Source organism: Miniopterus schreibersii (assembly GCF_964146895.1).
Source record: "Miniopterus schreibersii genome assembly, chromosome: 14".
Taxonomy (NCBI): domain Eukaryota; kingdom Metazoa; phylum Chordata; class Mammalia; order Chiroptera; family Miniopteridae; genus Miniopterus; species Miniopterus schreibersii.
In genome coordinates, this window is record NC_138114.1 from 15,847,189 (window position 1) to 15,867,484 (window position 20,296).

The 20,296-nt window shown below is 47.4% G+C and overlaps 3 protein-coding genes across 12 annotated transcripts in view; 1 reads left to right on the top strand and 2 right to left on the bottom strand.

Moving 5' to 3' along the window:
- DUSP29 (dual specificity phosphatase 29) overlaps positions 1–5,739 on the top strand; it is a gene marked incomplete at its 5' end in the record, with an annotated part of 31,731 nt that extends 25,992 nt beyond the window's left edge. For both annotated transcript variants that reach the window (XM_081157938.1, XM_081157937.1), the window contains one exon: positions 4,794–5,739. In XM_081157938.1, coding sequence (XP_081014064.1) covers positions 4,794–5,035 — 242 coding nt within the window. In that variant the 3' untranslated portion in view covers positions 5,036–5,739. The remainder of the gene's footprint in view (positions 1–4,793) is intronic.
- ADK (adenosine kinase) overlaps positions 1–20,296 on the bottom strand; it is an 888,023-nt gene that overhangs the window by 255,633 nt on the left and 612,094 nt on the right. The gene's annotated exons all lie outside the window — the stretch shown is intronic.
- Positions 9,846–20,296, bottom strand: part of KAT6B (lysine acetyltransferase 6B) — a 165,949-nt gene continuing 155,498 nt past the window's right edge. For all 9 annotated transcript variants that reach the window (XM_081157944.1, XM_081157942.1, XM_081157940.1 and 6 more), the window contains 4 exons: positions 20,070–20,229; positions 19,162–19,494; positions 16,767–17,058; positions 9,846–13,945 (listed from right to left, as the gene is read on the bottom strand). In XM_081157944.1, the coding sequence (XP_081014070.1) occupies positions 11,427–13,945; positions 16,767–17,058; positions 19,162–19,494; positions 20,070–20,229 (3,304 nt within the window). In that variant the 3' untranslated portion in view covers positions 9,846–11,426. The remainder of the gene's footprint in view (positions 13,946–16,766; positions 17,059–19,161; positions 19,495–20,069; positions 20,230–20,296) is intronic.

The window sequence follows — 20,296 nt, forward strand, 5'->3', positions numbered from 1 at the left end:
GCTGTCAGTTTGTAACCTGTGCCCTGAGCAGTCAAAGTAACGAAATAACAGGCTGGTTAGCTCGGCAACGGCATCGTCATAGGTTCCAAACGGCGCAGATGGCCTTTGCTCAGCCGGCCTGCCACAGGCAGGGGCGGCTGGCTGTGTCTCGTCAGGCATTGGGAAACCAAGCGACACGGTGGAGCATTTCAGAGCCAGGCCCATTCGTATGTTTCTTATTATACCCTTGATGTAAGAGGTGTTGATGGACAATCTGGCCAAAAGGCAAAGCATCTCTTCCCTCCTGTCTCTCCCCTTCGCCCTTGGCTGGTGTCCACCGCGCGTACGCTGCTTCCCACTGATGCCCTCACGGCTCGGCCTGTTCACTCCTATGAAAAGCACCGCTGTGGAGCCGTGGGCTGCCCCGCGGTCTGTAATCAGCCCCATGGTGCCCACTCCCACCCCTGCCCTTTCTGAAAGAACCCCCCAGGCAACCTCAGTCACTCCTGAAAAGTCTCAGAGATAATCTAGTCCAGTGTCCTGCCCTGGGAGCTGCGGAAACAGAGGCCCAGAGAAGCCACGCGGTGTGCTCACCGGAGGCCAGTGGGGACTCCTCTGTCACTCAGGCCTCACGGAAGAACCCTTCGCCCTTATTTTGAGCCTCTGGTGACTTCGCTGTATAAAAAGTCACCAAACATTATGGAAGGTGAGGCACTCCAGCTGGTTATGGGATCTGAAACAACTGAGCTTGTCATTCTTCATCAGAAAAACAAGTACTGACAAAAGACTGCCATGGGAGCCCCGTTTGGACTGCCGTAACTGCTCCTGGAGCAGCATCCTCGGAGTTGAATTGGTGTGCTTTTAATTTAATGAAATCTTCTTAAAAAAATCCCAGGGCAGAAACCAAGAGGCTCTAAAGATCAGATCTTAGTATCACCACTCTCCTTGCCTTCTTTCTTTTTCTTAAACACACAGTCCACAGCGTGCTTTTGAAGCCACCTTAAAATCTATTATGGATAAGGTAGGTATGAATAAATAAATGAAGTCTGCTTTTGAGCAGGAGGTTGATTCTCTGGTGCTTCTGAGCTTTAACCAGGTCGGATTTTTGGGGTGTTTTAAGAGTCTTCTGCCCACTGCAGCGCACACGGGCCTGGCCCTCGGCGGTTCAGAACACACCATGCACACTTTCTCTAAGGACATCTGCATGATGAAGTATGAACTCTGGCTTTGCAGGCTGCTGAGGAGGCAAGTTCTGAGGTGTGAGTGAGAGATAGGCAAAGGGCATTCCCCAAACCAAGGAAGGAGGTTGTTTGGAGAGTGCACACCTGGTGGGGGAACAGGTGAAGGCAAGGGGGTGGGGTTGGAGGGCTTGGTCTGTGTGTCTTATCTGAGTCACAGAGGCCAACCTTCTGGTCAGAAGTGAGAATATGCAATTGGGAAGCTATAGAGGTTCTGGACTTGGGTTTTTCTCCATAAGATTGTGGGAAATCAACTTCTGGTAAAGGTCTAAAGGGAAATATTTCATTGAAATGACCATTTTTCAAACATACATTGTGACCTATATTGAGTCATAGAAACAACTCAGTGGGTGCAACCAGCATTTCTTTTTAAAAAGTTGAATAGATTAGAAAAGAATAGAAAATATCAGCAGGCATTGCATGTGATAAAAGCACGTATTATTTTGTGAAACTTTGGTCTAATATGCACACACTTGTGATACCAGCTAGCATTTAATAGCTCTGACCCTGGCGTCAGGTGGCCTGGGCTTGAACCACAGCTCTGCCACTTCCTGGCTGTGCGACTCGGACTCGTCACTTCTCTGTGCTTCAGCTACCTCCTATGAAAAATGGGGACAATCATTTTACCTGCCTCATCAGGTCGTTTTGAGGACTGACTACAATAAAAATACATAGCAACATAGTTGGAAGATATGGCGCGAGGTGAGGCGATGTGCGTGTTAGCTGTGAATTTTATATGGTGTTTCCGAAGTCACACAAAAAAGTTTGAAAGTAGCTGACACCGCTGCCTTCGCTCGGGCCGTAACCCTGGCTGGTGCCTGACTCCCAGAGAGCCTCCTGCTCCGGCCGCTGTGGGCCACGCTGGGAACAGGCCAAAGGCAGCCTTCTCTGCTTCTCTCCCAAGCTCTCCTGGCAGCAGTTTCTCACCACTCGATGCTGAGCCCCAAAGGGTGGTGCTGAGCAGAGCCACAGAGCAAAGAGGTGAACCTAGGGACACCTACCAAGCTCACGTGGCTGATGGCATCAATGCCGCGGTCAAAAAAACAAAATTTAGTTCCAGGAGTTCATGCTGGAGCTGAGCACCACCCCACCCACCCCTTCTCCTTTCCTCTCCTCTCCTCTCCCCTCTCCTTTCTCCTCTCTTTTCCCCCTCTCCTCTCCCCTCTCCTTTCTCCTCTCTTTTCCCCCTCTCCTTTCCCCTCTCCTTTCCCCCTCTTCCCCTCCTACCCCCTCCATCTCCCCCCCCCCCCCCACTAACAGACTTCAGGCTCCCAAAAGACTTAATGAACTACAGCTTTCGTCTGTTTCAAGCATTTAGTCATGACAGAAAGAATTACCCTTTTTGCCAGGAGAGGAAGAAATGCTTTAGTTATCAGCGGAGCTGGCAGGAGGCCAGCAGCCTCTGGAACAGTGTGCGGGGATTAGATGCCAGAGGTAGACATTCCACTCCAGCAGCACAGTCAGGCGGGGCCAGCTCCCCCAAACCCAGCCCAGCCATAAAGAAGCGGCCCTGCCTCTCGCCCTCCTTTCTGGCCAAAGTGCACAAGGCAGAGGCGGCAAGGCCACGCTCTTGCAGCTCAGCAAGGTGGGCTGGGAGGGCCGCCCGGTTAGCTGGTGGAGATTCGTGGAAATGAACGGTGATAAAATGAATAGCTCTTCATGGAACACCTCCCGTGCCCCGCTATGTGTGGAGAGGCCACCAGCAGAGCCCCTACTGTCGGGCAGGGTGTGCAGGCCTCTCCCATCAGGGTGCGTGGGAGACAGAACCCTGGTGCCTGATGCCCAAGGCCTCTTGGATGTCTCATGGCTGCTGGCCATGGCCACTGTCCTGAACATGGTCCCCTGAGGAAGGTGAGAGGGATGAGGAGAGCCACGTCCATTCAGAAGTGTTCTTTCCAAGCCCTTCTCATATCCTGTCAATGCTCCAGAAACCCGAGGATGTCCATGAGTGTCTTCTCGGTCATCCTGCCAAGTCTCCGGCCTGAGCCTCAGGAACAGGGACAGCACTGGGGTCACACAGCTCGGGCTGCCTCAGCCAGCTCCATCCCAGCAGAGCGATCCCACAACCAGGAGAGAGTGGCCCCTGGAATGGCAGTAGGGGGCACAGCCAGAGAACCTAATCTCATTATTTTCTCTGTCCCACGAGCAGGATGGCCACTGTAGAGCACACCGTAGGGCCTCGATAACATGTGGCTTTGAACTATCTTTAGTGCTGGCACCAGCTTTCCGAGTGGCCTCTGGCGAGTCAGTCACCACTCTGAGCACGTTTCCTTCTCTGTAAGGCAGCATGATGGTAATGGAGCCCGGGAGATTGTGTTAAGGATGAAACATGCGTAGATGCTCACCGCGTGAGCTCTGGAGCGCCACCAAATGGAGGGTTAGGAAACAGCGTCACGTCAAGGCTTCTCAGCTGGGCCCAGAGATTGCCATGGTAGTGGCCACAGGGAGCTTTGTTTTGTGGGTTATATCTGTCAATATTTACCCTATTAGAAAAACTGAAAAATGTAATACTTACTCATTTAAAAATAATGAAACACACCATTGTATATTAACATAATATATTTTTATGAAAAATATTTTCCAAATACAGTTAGGGAGGAGAGTGGCATTGATTTACATTATTGCAAATCTCTTCCCTGTTAGGCTTGTCCGAACCCAGTTGGAGTCTCATTAGCTTCTGCATTCAATCTGTTATGTATTTATTGTTTTGGTAGACGTAGATGGAGAAAATCCAGCCTCGCTCAGATATGTAGCTGGTGAAGGGAGGGATGTGCTAATAGCCTTCTTCGATCGATACTACACCCTAACTTGACAAATGCTAGCTTCCTAAAGGCTAGTTGTGATGTGGACTCTGAAGCCATGTCAATAATCTTTATACTCAGTTACATGAAAGTTCATTGTCTGTCCTGCACTCTGAAAGAAACCTTTCCCATGCATGATTCTATAATAAATTGTATTGGTCATTTGGAAAATATTGGTTTACTAAGTTATGCAGATCCTCCAAATGTTGACACTTATCACTGTACATTATCAAAAAACACGTTTGTTAATTTCATCGCTCATCTTAACAAAAAAATCTTCAAAGTCTTGGGAAACCGTCAACTTCACGGTGATAGAAATTTTCCAAAACTCTAAGTTTTGCTCAAAAGCTTGCATTTTATCACTGGCAATAAATACCATCAGTTGTTTTCTTTGATGTGGCAGACTGTTCACTTTTGAGAAAAGTCGGCCAAATGCCCAAGTTTGAATTACCCTGGTTTTTCTGTCATTCATTCTTTTAAGTAAAATGGTGTTTCCTGAAACAGTGACTAATTCAGCTTGCAACTCAATCCCCCTTGTGCTTCTCCTGTGATAACCATCGCACTTCGGAATGCAGCCCGAGTGCTTTATGTGTACATCCCATTTCATCAAATAGAATATTAAGAAGTGTAACCAAGGGCTGAAATTTGATAAATTAATTTTTACTGCTCATCAAGGACATTCCTAAGGGAAACTGCCCCGCCCCCGAGTGCAGGGCGGTGAGGAATGCAGCGATCACTGGCGTAGTCTGCTGCTTCTCTCCCCGCTCCGTTTCAGGTAAGATCCTGGTTCACTGCGCCATGGGCCGCAGCCGCTCGGCGACCCTGGTCCTGGCCTACCTGATGATCCACAGGAACATGACCCTGGTGGACGCCATTCAACAAGTGGCCAAGAACCGCTGTGTCCTACCCAACCGGGGCTTTCTCAAGCAGCTCCGGGAGCTGGACAAGGAGCTGGTGCAGCAGAGGCGACAGGCCCAGAACCTCCACGACAGTGAAAAGGCCAGTGAGGAGCTGTAGGGCCCCACACGGGGCAGCAGAGACACTTGGGAATGGAGAGGGGAGGCTGACCTAGCTCTGGCCTGTGACTTCGTTTGTCCTGGAGAAGGGACAGTGAAACCGAAGCTTGACTTTTTCCAAATCACCTGAGACTTCCCGGGTGCATGTTGATGAACAGGGAGGGTTCAGGCTGCCTCCTGGACGAGTCTAGTGCTTGGCTTCCCAGCAGAATGGGGCAGACGGGCTTCCCCGCAGAATTGGTTACAGATGGACACACAGTTCTGCATAAAAGCGCCTGTTTTTTTGGTGTTTTTTTTTCTTTTTCTTTTTTGTAAGATGGGAGCAGTAAAGGATTTAAAAGCGTGTAGGAATTGTACTGTGATTAAATGTTTGACTTTGTCTGAAAGTCATTCTTAAAAAATAAATTAAAAATAGAAATATATTTTCTAACCACAGAAAGTGCCTGGGAGTGCTCTGCTTCAGGAGCATTTCTGGAGCGTTTGCATTTCCTTACTGCCTCCTGCATCTTCTTTTCCACAGGATCTCCAGACTCAGGTCCCCTATAGATGCTGCTACTCATTTGGTGGGGGTCGGGAGTGGGGGTCCTGAGCCTCAGCACAGAGGCCCTGCTTTGGGCTCCCCCACCTTTCTCGGGGAGCCAGGGCTCTTCAAATGTTTAGCCAGAGCTGCCACTAGCCAGAAAAGCTCAATAAATTGTGGTAAATTTGCACAAGAGTTTGACTTCATGATTTTAGAAAAGAGGGGAGACACTCTTAGGGAACAGGAACTCCAGGAAGCCCCTTTCATTTTGATTGTTTTCAGTCACACCAGAAAGTATTTGCAAATGTGCGTGCCCTGGAAGATCAAAGCATCCAGGTGGGCTCAGGGAGGGTCCCCTTCCTTGAAGGTTAAGCCAGTCACCATGACTCCGATCTTCATTCCTGAGGAGAGAACAGCAGCAGGCACCAAGCGGGTAGAGGTGGCTTCTGGGACCAGGAACCATAAACCAGACAAAACCCAAAGACAGATGCTGATGGAGATGTTGGCGGTCAAGGACCAGAAACCAAAACTGCCCGGAGAAAGCAGAGTGTGATAAAGGCTACGGGGAAAACGTGAGGAGGGGCCCAATTCTCCGCACTGGTTGTGGTTTTCAGCAGAATGAAAGAGGAAGCTCTTGATGGAGGAAGGATAGTGTCCAGGGGCTCAGCAGCTGTGCAAAGCCACCCAAGGGTAACCCTGTGACCTTGGCGAGCTGCCCTGCTTTTGTGCCAGAGGGGAGGACTTGTGGCCTGGGCTTGGCGGCTGGTTTGGCTTCCAGGCACTGCCCAGGGTCTGTTCTGGGTGAGTGGCCTTGGCCTAAGAGGAATCGGGTCCTCATAATGACTCAGATTTTGGTGTGACAGGAGCCATACACAGGCTCTTTGAAAAAAGATAGACAAAAAGGACTCTAGGATCATAGTGGCCCCCACCTAGAGTTTTCCATCAGAGGGTCCTAAAAATTCCCTTGAAACTAATTTATCTTCTAGGTCTGATCTATTCCTTGTCTAGAGAGAAATCAGTATTTCCATTTAATGGAACATATACTTTTAAATGAATCCATATGTGGAAAGTATGGAACACCTGTAGCCCCACTGCTGGTGCTGAGTCCCGACACCGTCCTACATGCTCCCACTTCCCTGAGTGGCGGAGTCCTGCTGAGGACAGCAGAGCAGAGAACTTTAAAGTTGGAGTCTGGTCTCATCAAGACGGTCCCTGGGAGCTAGAGGTAGGAGAAAGGAGGGTCAGAAGTTTTTGCAAAATTGTTTCAAGTCTTCAGAATATTCAGTCAACAAGTACATATTAAGAAACTACCACATGCCAAAAACTGGAGTTAGGAGGCCCAAAGTAAAAACAAAAACTCATGCTGTGATCAAGTGCAATGAGGGAAACAGGTAATAAGGTGACCAGTCGGGACAGGCTCGGGGAGAAACCCACTTTAGAAGGCAGAGGGGGTGGTTGGACACCTCTCTGAGGAGACTGGAGTGAGCTGAGTCTTGAAGGAGCACACCTTCCAAATGTGGGGGGAACATTCTAGGCCGAGGAACAGCACAGGTGAAGGCTCTGAGGTGGCAAAGAAGTATGTTTTTGGGGTGTGTTTACAGAACTGCCCATCAGTGTAGCCAGAGCTTGTGGGTGAGGTGGGAGTGGAAGAAGAGAGGTAGGGAATCTAGATTTTATTCCAAGTGCAAAGGAAAGCCACTGAAGGTGCTTAAGCAGGGGTATGGTATTATCTATAATTTAAGGAAATCACTCTGGGAAGAAAAAAATCACTGCGGCCAAAGTATGGAAAATGGATCGTAGGGAGTTAAGAAGGGAGGCAAACCAGTTAGGAGGCTGTTGAACCTGTTGATAGGAAACAGGAAGGTGACCTGGACTGCAGCAAGGGAGGGGACTAGTGCTCAAGATTATTTTGGAATTGTCCTGGAGAATCCACAGAACCTTGAGAGGGAGGGAGATATGAAAGGTATTAATTCGGTTTCTTGGTGGTGCCTTAATACTAAGGTGGGGTGGGGTGGGCAGGGCAGAAATGGGGGCAGGGGGCTGAAGGTCACCAGTTCTGTCATGTCTGTTAAGGCATACTAAAGGTGTCCCATGTCCTTTGACCCTGAATCTAGAGAGGGCTAGGGCTGGAGATGTAATTGTGGGTGTTACCTGTATAGAGGTGGAATTGGAAGTCATCGTACTGAATGAGATGAGAGAAAAGAGACAGGGAGCCCCAGGAAAAGGGACAGAGAAGGGAGACAAGCAGGAGTGTGGAGTCACAGAAGCCTAGGTACGAAGAAATTGAAGGTGCTGCTTCATAATATAACTGTACTGGTGCTGTATTGACTGTAGACCACCACTCTCTTGCAACAACAAAGTAACCTGTATTTGTACAGCACTTAACAGTTTTTAAAGCATCATGTTTGTTAGCTAAGCCTTTAAATCAGAGATGGCAAGTTATGTTCCTCTCACAGAGTAAAGTGCTGTAGGAAAAAGTCGAGTTTTGGAGAGAATGGGGTTTGTTGAGCCTGAATCTCATCTGTAAATTGAAGACAAAGCCCCACTTCCTGCACAGGGTGTGGATCACATGGGAGGACTGTTTAAAGCTTTGTAACAATATTGTGAGTCACTATTTCGGAAACAGAATGTTGGCAAGGAAGGCCGATGCCTTCACACCTGGGCAGGCTCCACCTGACCTGTCAAAAAGTAAAGGTTGGCAACTGACAATCACTTGTTTAGACTCTCATAAAGGAAATAACACATTATTGGGTTTAAAAGTTGTGGCCTGTTGATGAACTCAACCTGATGGCGACATTTCAGTCCTGATAAACCCACATTCCTGTTTTCCAGCATCCTTGGAGTCATGTTGAGGTCTGAGTTGATTTCTCTAGTGAGTTGGTCAGTGAGGGAGAGGGTGCAGGGTGTCCTGGGGCCACCTCAGATCAGTTCACCTTCTACGCTGAGCCTGTTTGTCAATGAATGCAGGCACTTGGGGCGAGCAGAGGGGCTCCCGGACCTGGATATGCTGCAGTCCCTAGGGAGCCTGTGAAACATAAGTCCCAGTCCTGTTACTAGATTCTGGCCTGGTAGGTCTGGGACTTGTCCACAAGCTCCCTGGAGGACTGTGAGGCAAGCAGGAAGGGGGGTGGGGTGGGGGGGGTGGAACCTGGGTATCCACAGACCATAGGGTGTGATTAGCAAGCCACTGTCAAAGGGAACAGAAAGGGGAGATCTCAGTCCCCACAGAATCTTAGCACAAGAGGAAAGATGCCAAACGTGAAGGTTTCAAGGTGATGCCTGTGGGAAGTTCTGCATGGCTTCCAATCAGATTGTTAGCAGCCCCCCTCACCCACCTCCCAGGCTCAGGTAGCCTCTTGTGGACTCACTGAGCTAAGGTCCTTGGCTGCTCCCGAAATGACACAGCAGTTGAGTCAAACGAGCAGCACACAGTCACCTCCCACTCTGCAGGTGGATTACTTTTCCTTTCCTACCCACACAGCATCTGGAAGGTTCTCTTCTCCCTTTGTGATGACAGCACCTGCAGAAGTAGTTTTTGGAAACCCTCCCTCAGCTACTACACACTTTCCCCCATTGACTGTGCAGTTGTGGAAGGAAAGGGCCAAAACATAAACCCTTGACACTAAGCCCAGATGCTTTGTAACCATGAGCGAAAGAAAACGAGGGTGAGAGCACAAGGCAAAGCCTGCGGGGCAGCCTCCCACTGCAGGGCCTGGGATTCTGGGCTATGCACCATCCCACCTATACGGTGTTTTATTCTGAAAAGTATAATTTGTGCAACACCTGCTTATTGTGTGTTGAGCAACTTGTGGAAAAGCAATGTCCTCCCTCTAGAGGCATGGAGTTGTGACTGGTTCAGGGGAGAGCTGTGAGCACCCACGCTTACACACTCCGAGAGCTTAATGGGCCTGTTGCACGGGTGCCGTGAAGCATACTCTTACTTCTAGGCTTGTTGCTTGAATACTGTTTTAACAGACGAAACCTTCTCTGAATTTCATAAAATAATATTTGAAAACATTGACTTTTTTCTCTTTTGGTCTAAACTTTAGACACTAAAGAAAACATCCAATCACTCATTCACAACAGAGCAAAACTTTCACACTCTTTTAAGAAAATGATTTTTCAAATATAAAATCCCGAACTGGGTGCTCTTTTTTCTGGGTATTGTTCTTGAGAGAAATGGAGTTGGCTACGGCTGTACGAGCCCTGAGGGGGTTTACTCAGACTGAACAGCTGAGACACCTGGGTATTTGTGCAGGACCCCTTTGCAAATGAAGATCAAAGTCAAAAAGAAAAAAACAAATTCACTTTATTTTAAAGACAATGATTGGCATACAGAAGGTATGCACTCGCATAAAATAAACTTTCATGAAAAGCATTAAAATCCATTATAAATTAATTTATTAAATAGGTATTTGGTATATGTGATGGTTTTATTAGATATTACTCTTATTTATTGCCAACCCCCTCCCCCAAAGTCAAAACAAATCAGAAAATCTCTTAACTCCAATTTACACTAAATAATTTATTTTCCCGAAATGTGTATGTGTTCGGAGATGTGACACATGATACAGTTCAATTGGTCATCTCTATCAATCATAATATGACAGGACACAAGAGGCTAAAAATGGCTCATCATAATTTATTTTATGTTAAAATGTACAGCTTTTTTTTTAAATTTTTTTGTTTTTTTTGAAGTGACTGACTAAAAAGAGAACAGATAAATCCAAGAGTGTCGCTGGCTCCTATTTTATACAAGGGTTGCGCCTCTCCTGCTTGGCCCTGACAGTCACCTGTTCAGGTACAAAGGCTACAAAAGGGAAGCAATATAAACAGACACACACCACTCCTCTGCTTTGTACATGCGCTGGAGCTGTAAGCTTAGGTGGAGCTATTCACAGGCTACTTCTCTATTTCCCTTAAAAAATAACTCCCATATTTTATAAAGATAGAAAAATCTACAGATGGAATGAAAATGTAAAGTTAGAGGCATTTCCATAAAATAGCAACTTTACACCAAATTCACTATTTTTTTTAAATCCTGCCAAGTATTTGGACATATATGAAATGTTTCAAAACCTGACAGATAAACACTGAGATATGCTTCATTCAATAAACAGAAGTCTGCATTTATAAAACAGAAAGCTGCCTTTTTTCCCCCAAAGAAATCTGTCACCAAAATGGAAAAGGGTCTCAACTTTACACCAAACATTTAGCAATAAAACCCTTTTGACTAACCAAATGAGAATAGCTTTTATAGCTCTTTACAGTTTTATAATTAACAAAAATATAGTTTTTTTTAAAACCCTCAAATTAGGGCACCCTAATCAAGGCAAAAAACTTAAGAAATGGCTTACTGTTAGCACAACACTTGTACAGTACTACAAAATGCACTGTCACTAACAAAGACATTAGCGGCATGCTGAAGTGTCACCTTAAACAAAATATACAATAACTGAAATGCTAAAGGCATTTACATGGAGTGGACAGGGAAGAAAAAAAAGCTCTAGGTTCCGTATTAAAACAGATAACTTGGGGTTGCGGGGCTTGATATCCACATTGTTTAACGGAAGCAGGCACAACAAGTGGCTGCCTCCAACTGTAGTCCAAAGAGAGGCCTTCCTTTGCAGAGAACTTCGTATAAAAGTAACAGAAACAAAGGTAACAAAAAAAAAAAAAAAAGGAAAGAAAAACAACTTGTATAAGGCTTTCTGCTGCATACAGCTTTTTTTTTTTTTTTTTTAAATAAATGGTGCCAACAAATGTTTCTGCATTCACACCAACTGCTGGTTTTGAAATCGTACCCTTCGAAGGGATTTGTGCACATCAACCCGATAGTGATGCCCAGGGGGCTTGTGACTGCCCGCGTCGCCTACCTTCTCATGTAGGACCCATTGAGAGACTGTTTGGACATGCCTGTGTTCATGTAGCCATGGTGTCCGGGGGCTGTGTACATCATATTACCGTGGGGTGGGGTCTGCATTGGCTGCTGGGCATATGGCTGGGTCCCCATCATGCCCATCTGCATCTGCATAGGGTACTGGGGCGTTTGATTCATGTAGCCGTGGTTGCCGTGGTAGCCGCTGTTCATCATCGGCTGGGACATGCTGTACCCATTCATGGCATTGAGAGTGTTCATGTTCATGTTCACGGAGTTGACGTTGTAGGCTGGGGCTGGCATCAGGTTCACACTCATGTTCATGCCTCTCTGCATTGTTAAAGTCCGAGTAGGACCCTGCATGGCTACAGTCTGAGAGCGCCCATAGATCTGTGACTGATGGGTGGCAGCGGCTGGTGACAGAGATGCCGATTTGGTTCTCATGGAGACGTGGCCCTTGCTGGCAATCTGGGTCTGCAGTCTTTGGCTGTGGGAGATGCCAATATTTGATGCAGCCATGTTGCGTTGCAAAAGAGGCGGTGGCAGGTTCATCGGAGGAGGAGTCAGGTTGGGGGGCGGGGTCATGGTAGCTTGTGCTTGGGGTCCCCCAGGGACAGAGTGTGGAGACTGAGAAAGCTGAACAAGCCCTGTGTTACTTAATGGTGTGGACAAAGAGGCACTGTTTGCATAGGAAGTCACAGCAGCGGAATGGCTGTAAGGCAATGAATGATCAATAAGTGTGTTAGTTAACTGCTGTAGTTTGGCAAGGCTGAAAGTGGCGGACGGCTGTGGGTAGTGCCCAGCCCCAAAATCACTTTGACCCATTCGTTCATATAAGCTGATGTTGGCGTTGCCGGCCTCGGGGATCTCGGCCAGCTGCATGGGCGGGGTGAAGTTCGCAGCCATGCTGCACTGGGCCAGCTGCTGGCTGCTGCTCGGAGGCCTCTCCACCACGCAGCCTTGGGGAGACTTGACGCTGCAGGTGGGGGGAGAGCTGATGCTGGTCTGCTGCAGCATGCTGCAGCTCCCGCTGATGTTGGACATCTGCTGGGTGACAGCGCAGCTGCTCTGCGTCAGATTGCTGGAGGTGAGGTTGCTATAGGAGCAGCTGTTCTGCGAAGAGCCGTTGCCGCAAATGCTGCCACCCATAGTGGAATCATAGCTGCTTGGGTTTTCGTAGTTCTCGGTTGTGCTCTCGATACTGCCCAGGTCACTAAATCCGCTGTCCACGACCTGTTGTGAATGGTCTGAAACTGACGGGACATCCATCATCGGGCTGGTTTCCATGTTCTGCAAAGATGGCACTGAGATGGCACTTTGATCCGGGCTGATTTGGGCGTAGCTGTTTTCCAGGGCAGGGACACTTGGGCTGCTGACCGACCGCACCGACTGGCCGGGATGGGAATGGACGGATGAGCCTGGGCTGCTGTGGTCCGACTGCTGGCAGTCGTCCAGGGTGGCAGCGATCTGCGGACTTTGGTCTGAGTGGGCGTAGTTCTGCAGGCTTCTGCAGGCCTCCTGCGTCTCGGCACAATCCTGAAAGGTGTCCTCCTGCTCGCTGTTCTCCCGCGTCAAGGACTGAACCGCCTGGGCGGTCTCCGAGTCGGTTTCCAGGGCCGCCGCGCCGCCCTCCTTGGGCTCGGGCCCCGCCTCGCGGCCCCGCTGGTCCCGGCTCCGCGCCTCCGCGGCGGCCTCCTCGTCAGACTCGGGCGCGGTCTCCGCGTCCCCGGCGAGCTCCTTGGGGTCACCGCCGCATGAGGCTGCAAGGTCAACGCCACAGTCCATCAAGACCTCCGGGTGCAAGTGACTGGGCTGGACGCCGAGGTCTAAAAAAGCGCCCTGGTTTCCCAGGGCCTCTCTGAGGGCCTCCCGGGGGCGCGCGTCCCCCTGCGCGCCCGCGGGTCCCCCGTGGCTGTCGTCCTCGTCGTCGGCGTCGCGGCCCTCGGCGGGGGACGGCTCCTCCTCCTCCTCCTCCTCCTCCTCGCAGGGGGCAGGCGCGGGGTCCGCGGGGTCCAGGCCGGCGGCGGGGTCCTCCTGCGCCCGGCTCGTGGGTCCGCCGGGGCCCCCCCCGCCGTCCCCGTCCCCGTCGCCGTCGCCGTCGCCCTCGCCGTCGCCCTCCTCGGGGCTGGCGGGGTCGTCCTCCGGCTTTTCCCCCGGCGACTTCCTCGGGCTCACGGGCCTACACGTCTCCTCCTTTCCGTCTGCGTCCCGAGGCGGCAGGGGGTCCACAGCTCCCGGGGCCTCCTCCTCGGTCCTGGCGGGGGAGGCCGAGGGGCTGCTTTTGTCTTCCAGGGTCTCCTTCTGCCCCTCCGCCGTCGCCTGGTCATCGGGCTCCATGGGGGTCTCCGGGGGGGTGTACAGGTTCAGCTTAAACCCCGTCTTCCTTTCCTTGCTTGGCCTCCACTTAGACAGGCCACGCTTTGACCCTTTTGGCCACACTTGTTTGCACTTGAGAGGTTCAGGATTGTCTCTGCTGCCTTCTTTCAAGTTTTCTGCATCATCATCCATGTTGTCTTGTGGAGGAGAGAGAAGGGGAGGAAGAAAAACAAAGTCTTAGAAAACACAGTCACGGACGACCTGAACTCATTCCTCTAATTAGTCAGCAAGCACGGCTTTCAACTTAGCATTTGAAGACTTGGTGGTAAAGATACAGTCAAGACTAATGTAGAATAATATTGTGGTATAAACTGGGTAAATCATCCGGGTCTGGGAATACAGTACACGCCACACACGCACACGTGCACACACACACACAACACACTCACTCTCACAACAGAAAGCTGTGCTTTTTAGAAAGCACATGGGTACAGGCAATTGCAATAAACTTTCCTGAATTTAACAAATAAGATATTCACTGATGCCCAGAATTCCACATTGTAAAAAAATCCACTCGAACGTTTACAAGTTAGGAAATACAGGGGAAGGGGGTTAATGCTAGCTCATATCCAAGTCACCAGTGTACCTTTAAGTGACTAGAAGCCTAACTCACATATCTATCCTGAGAAAGTGAACTTTGTTTTGTGGACAATTGCTGAATATAAATGATCTCAGATGACATTATTTACTTTGATTTGAATGTTCTCTCTGGCATAAAAATAAACTGTGTACCTCTGAAAGAAATGAGTAAATAACTAAACACATCTGTAATCTACTACAGGATCATCATTTTTGCATGACATAAACTATAATGTATTTACCATGAAATTATTGAACATTTAAAACACAGGTATTCTTTTTATCACTAATTCTGTCCAGACTGTATTTTGGATCAATTTGCTGCTCAAATGTGTGGTTTGAATACTAAAGTAAATAAGAAACAAACGGTAATTGTCAAGTTCATTTTGGTTCAGCTGATTTTTATTGTACCTGTATGCACATATGAATATAAATATGTAAGTATATTTTTATAGATATAAGCACACAAGAAAATATATGAATAAAGACACGTATAAACACCCAAGTTCTCTTAAGATCTCAGACAACTAAAGATCATGCTGATCTCCTGGAGGGTCAATGTAAAGAGAAAGCTTTACGAAGAGAAATAGCCTTATTAGAAGAACAAACTTGGGAAGACTTATTTTGGGGAACAAAAATAAGATCTAATAATCAACTTGGAACAGAGATCCCCTTTGCTAGAAGGCAGTGATTTCTTTCCTTTTTTTAAAAATATGTCTTTATTGATTTCAGAGAGAGGAGGGGAGAGGGAAAGATAGAAACATCAGTGATGAGAGAGTCATTGATTGGCTGCCTCCTGCACGCCCCCGACTAGGGATGGAGCCTGCAACCCCAGCATGTGCCCCGACCAGGAATGGAACTGCGATCTCCTGGGATCATAGGTCAATGCTCAACTGCTGAGCCACGCCGGCCGGGCGAGGGAGTGATTTCTAATCCAATCAGTACAGAGCAGGGTGAGTTTTTAGCTCATTTACGTAATAAAAAAAATTACACATAAACTTACCTGCAAGTACTACACTCAAACTGGCTAGCTGAAGAGAACACAAATGCAGTGTGGATGGATCCTTCAGAAGCGCAAAGTACAATAACTAGTCAACAGACACCTTGAGACGTTCAAATGGTTTCATATCTATTCACATGGGCAGGTGACAGCCACGCCAGTGCCCCTGGATTCTCCATTCTTATTCCAAGTGCTACTGGACCTACCAGCTCTTACAGAAAGACCTCTCTAAATTGGAAGATGGGTTTTCTCTTAATTATTTAAGAAAGAAATCAGGTGTAACTTGGCCACTTAGCATTTTTAAAGGCAAATAACACCAAGTGCAGAATGAAGTTAGTGACGATTTACTGAGAAGACAGCTGACATGTGGTAATAAGGCTCAATTTCCACACAAAAGTGATTGCTTGCTGCAGCTTGCTGTGGTTGTTTATATGTTTGTTTGTTTGTTTAAAGAAACTAAAGAATAAGGCTTGGTTTCTCTATACCCAGGGTAAGATGTCATTCCCTCAGGATCCTATTAATTAATTGCTCATGTTCTGAGAACTGTGGCTTTTCAAAAGCGAGAATGACAACCTGTGGTGCCCAGGGAAGTGAGATGGCCTGTTCCCTAGATGGGAATAAAATAAGTTTTTTAATACAGTCACTTCAGCAGTAGAGCAGAGAGCCTGTCCCACAGACCCTCACAACTCAGCTGGGAGCACAAGTTCCCAGACGCACAGGCAAGGGATGGTTGCTTTTAAACAGGGCATCAAAGATGATCCAGAGGTGTTTTAGGTGCTTTTTCAGAGGATGGGGTGGAGTGTCCCTACCAGCAGCAACTGTCAAATAGTAATATAAAAGGAAGGACAGTTTCCTGATTTCAACATTATCCTGTATTATCAAAGCTAAAAATAGTGATGGTATGCATTTAGCTGATTCTTGATAAATATAACCTAAGACACCGATGATTATAAGATGCATCATCAACTTACTAATACTTGTTTTTCAGGAAAAAAGAAAGCTACTGCATTCAATGCTCACATTGATAATTATACTCTGATTTCAGAAATACTAAATGTGGGGAAAAGTACATATTAGAATCAGAAAATGCAGTGTGTTTCTTTTTGACAGACTTCAGAGTTTTCGAGGACAAGCCAATTTCTGGAACATAAGATAAACCTCTCCTAGAGGAATGTTCTGGCCTTAGAAGTTGTTTAACATAAAACCCAATTCCAGGGAGAAGGGCTAGAACCTTTTATGAATGAGAAAGGACAGACGAGCACTTCTTTCTGGTGGGTCCACACATCCTCAGGATGCCCTTGGGCATGACTCCAGGTGCCTTTCGGGCAGTAATGTACAGATATTCACAAGGGTAAGGTTTTTATAATTCCTCCACTTACTTCTACAAGGGTCAGCATTCTTAAAGCAATGATTGTCTCTTCCTTCCTTTTCCTCTGTTTGTCTTTTCTTCCCAGGCTGATGTTGGAATGCTTTTCTCAGGACGGGCTTCCCGCCGTCTTCCTCCACTTCGATCTCACAGGTAGGCTCCAGCTGTGGCATTGGCCTCTCTTCATCTGAGTTGTCAAAGGGCTCATTCAGCACTTCTGTCGTCTCGGAAATGGTCTCAGTTGTTACACTGCTGTTGATCCGCCTGCGTTTACGACCCCTTTTCTTCTTTAGCACAAAAGGCCTCTGAAATTAATTCCAAACATAATACACAGAGCTCATGAGAAATTAAATGGTTGAGTCGATATGCAGCAAACATGTACTGCACGTGAGTCTAAGAATCTTACACATAAAGACTTCTGTACCGCCTTTGTACTTAACCTTCCATTTGATGTTTAACATCCCTCTCGGGCTCCAGCTACACAGGCAAGTGTTTTCCAAATAAAACAGTTGTTTACTCAAGCAGATGCTTTGAGAAGAGAACATCCTAGAAGCTTAACTGTAGATTTTAAAAGCTAAGGTTTGCTTTTCTAGCACGTATTTTCCAATAGTACTTGCTGGCTTCAATATCCTGTATATCACAGCTCCTAAGTCGTGGACACCGATGTCTATAAATGTTGCAACAATTAACTAGTTACTGATCACTCATTTAATGCTTGATAACTGCTCAAGGAGCACCAACTACATCCAAAGCACCCTAGGACATATGATGACGTACAAGACTAGCCTCCTTGTTACATTTCATAAGACTTCAGGAACAAGGAAAAGTGTGCTAAAGGAAAGGATTAAAATGTTAACAGTCATTTACTGGTGGCTGTAGGGATGTCAGCAACTGATAATTTTATAACTATTTTAACATAGAAGGCATCTAAAAAATAAAAGACGTGAGATGTCTTATTTATATAAGATATAAAAAAAAATTTTCAGCTGCACTAAAGATCAGCACAAATGACTCCTCATAATTGCAATTATAAAACATATTTTCGAGCAAAAAGCATTTAATGATACAAAATTTAAAAATAGGAATAACAAAAAGATTTGCTGCTAAAATGTAAATCTGTCAATAATGGGCCCCCAAAATATTGAGAATATATTGTAAAGAAAGGTTTTCAATATGCATGGTTAAAACTCAAACTCTAGGTAAACTGTGCCCAATAATTATTGTGTCTCACATTTTTAACTCTTTGAATGTTCACTAAAGTGCATATATAAGCCTGATAATCATATCCTATAACTTTACATTTATGGTTATTCATTTCCTAATTGGCCTGCCCTCCCTAGTCCACTGGATTTCCCCAAACATGAGTAGAGCTAATGCAAAGAGCTGGTTTTCCTCAGGTTGAGTCCATTTATATGATGGTAGCCCGTATCTATCATGCCTTGGATAATTCTGGTTTTTGATGTTTTTAAAACAAATTTTTTTGGTTATATACAAAACACATGAATATTTTCCTTGTAAGAAATCAAAACATTTTTCATAAGTCTGAAGTCCACTTTATGGGATGCTCCTTTCTACCACCTCCCCACAGCTGCTCTTCCACTAAAAGATCCCAGGCTTTGAAGAAAACACACTGAGCTGGGAGTTAGAACAGCAGGTTCTTTGACAACACCACATAGGATGGCCTTGGGCAGAGTCTTAACTTGTACTGTGCTATCTCTATTAGTTTTGGCTACGCTAACATTATCTGGCCCCTCTCTATGTCACAGATGGAGACTGAAGACAAAGATATCAGATCTGGGTTGAGCAGGTACCTAAAGACAAAACCAGTTTTTTACCTTCTGCACCAGGGGTACGTAGAGAAACCACCAGGCCACTAAGATATGAGAAGTTTCAGTAATGTGGACTTGGCCACAAACGCAAAATATCAGCATCCAAATGAATGGCCTTATATAGCTTCTAACAAGAAAAAGAAATAGCATCAGGAGTGCTGGGCTTGGAGTCTGAGCATTCACCTGGTCCTGGCTCCATCTCTAATGAGTTGTGTGACGTTGGACAAGTCTCCTGGCCTCGCGAGGCCTTGACATTTTCATCAAAAGTTGCTGAGGTGGTCTAAGTGCTGGCCAGGGCCCTTCTCTGCTCCCACCGCCTGACGTGCTCTAGTCCCACACGCCAGCAGGTGGCAGTAACTACGAGCCGAGAGAGCCAGCCCGCCCCTTTCCTGTCCCCGCGCTAACCAACCTCAAAGTAAACACAATCAGACGGCGAGATAAACGGAGACGATACATGATCGGCGGCCTGGACAAATAAACTCCATCTAGAGGACGGAGAACGCAGCAAATGCTAACAGAACGTCTGCAGCGACAGGGTCTGAGGGAAACGGACGGCCGGGACTCCAAGCAGACGCTTACCTTTCTCTTTATGGCAACCGACTGCGGCTTAGTCAACCTGGGCGGAGAGCTCTGCACGTTTTCTTCCTCCTCCTCCTCCTCCTCCTCCTCTTCCTCCTCCTCCTCTTCCTCCTCCTCCTCGTCATCCTCCTCCTCCTCCTCCTCCTCCTCCTCGCTGCTCTCTCTGCACAGCGCCGCCAGCTGCGCGCGGTCCCCCGCGGGCCGGCCCTCCGGGGGGTGCGCGAACTTATTCTTGGACTGCGCCTTGGCGGGTGACTGGCGGCTGCCGGCTCGCGGCGGCGCGTCCAGCTCCTCCTTCTCCCAGCAGCTCGCCTGCTCCATCAGCCGCTCGGCCTGCGGGGAGAGGCAGCGGGCCGGCGGTGAGAGGGCGAGGGGCGGCGGGCGCTCCGCGGGTCACAGGCAGAGCTGGCCCTTCGGCCGCCCGCCAGCCGGCCAAGCGGCCTGCCAGCTGCACCATCTCAGGGCTGACATCAGTTAGGGTAACAAATCAAAGGAGATTGGGTTTCATGGGATGTTTAGCAGTATTAATGACGCGGCGAATTGATTTGAGTCCTTTATCAGGACATTACATGCTCGCTGGCATGGAGCACTTTAAGCAAGTTCATAAACACAAAGAATCGATTGACACTGCAGCCTCGGAGCTCAGCACCAAATTTGATCTGATTACATGCTGTCAGTAGTGAAAATGCTGCTTTGTGATCAATGATAAATGTTTCATTTTTCATACTCAATTCAATAAAATTATCATGTCTTACCATGCAAGCTCAGTTAGATAAATTAGTGCCATATCCTTTCACAAGCCCTCTCTACATAACCAAGCTTTTGACAATGATTTTGGAGACCTGCTTAGCTTAAGAACGCTACAAGATTGAAGTGACACAGCTTATGCTGACGAAGCCAATCATTACCTCTTTTTCAGCTTCTCGCTCTTCTTCAGAAACGGCGGCATTAGAAATTAAAATTGGGGTCCACCTCAGACTCTCTGGATCAAGTTCATTGGACCGAGAACAGGTTTTCAGCTTTTCCATGTGGCCCAATATCAACTTTTCTCTTCTAATGATAACAAATCTGTAATGTGAAGAGGCAGAACAAAGTGCAATCAAAAGCTGAAATTTCATTTCACCTTCACATAATG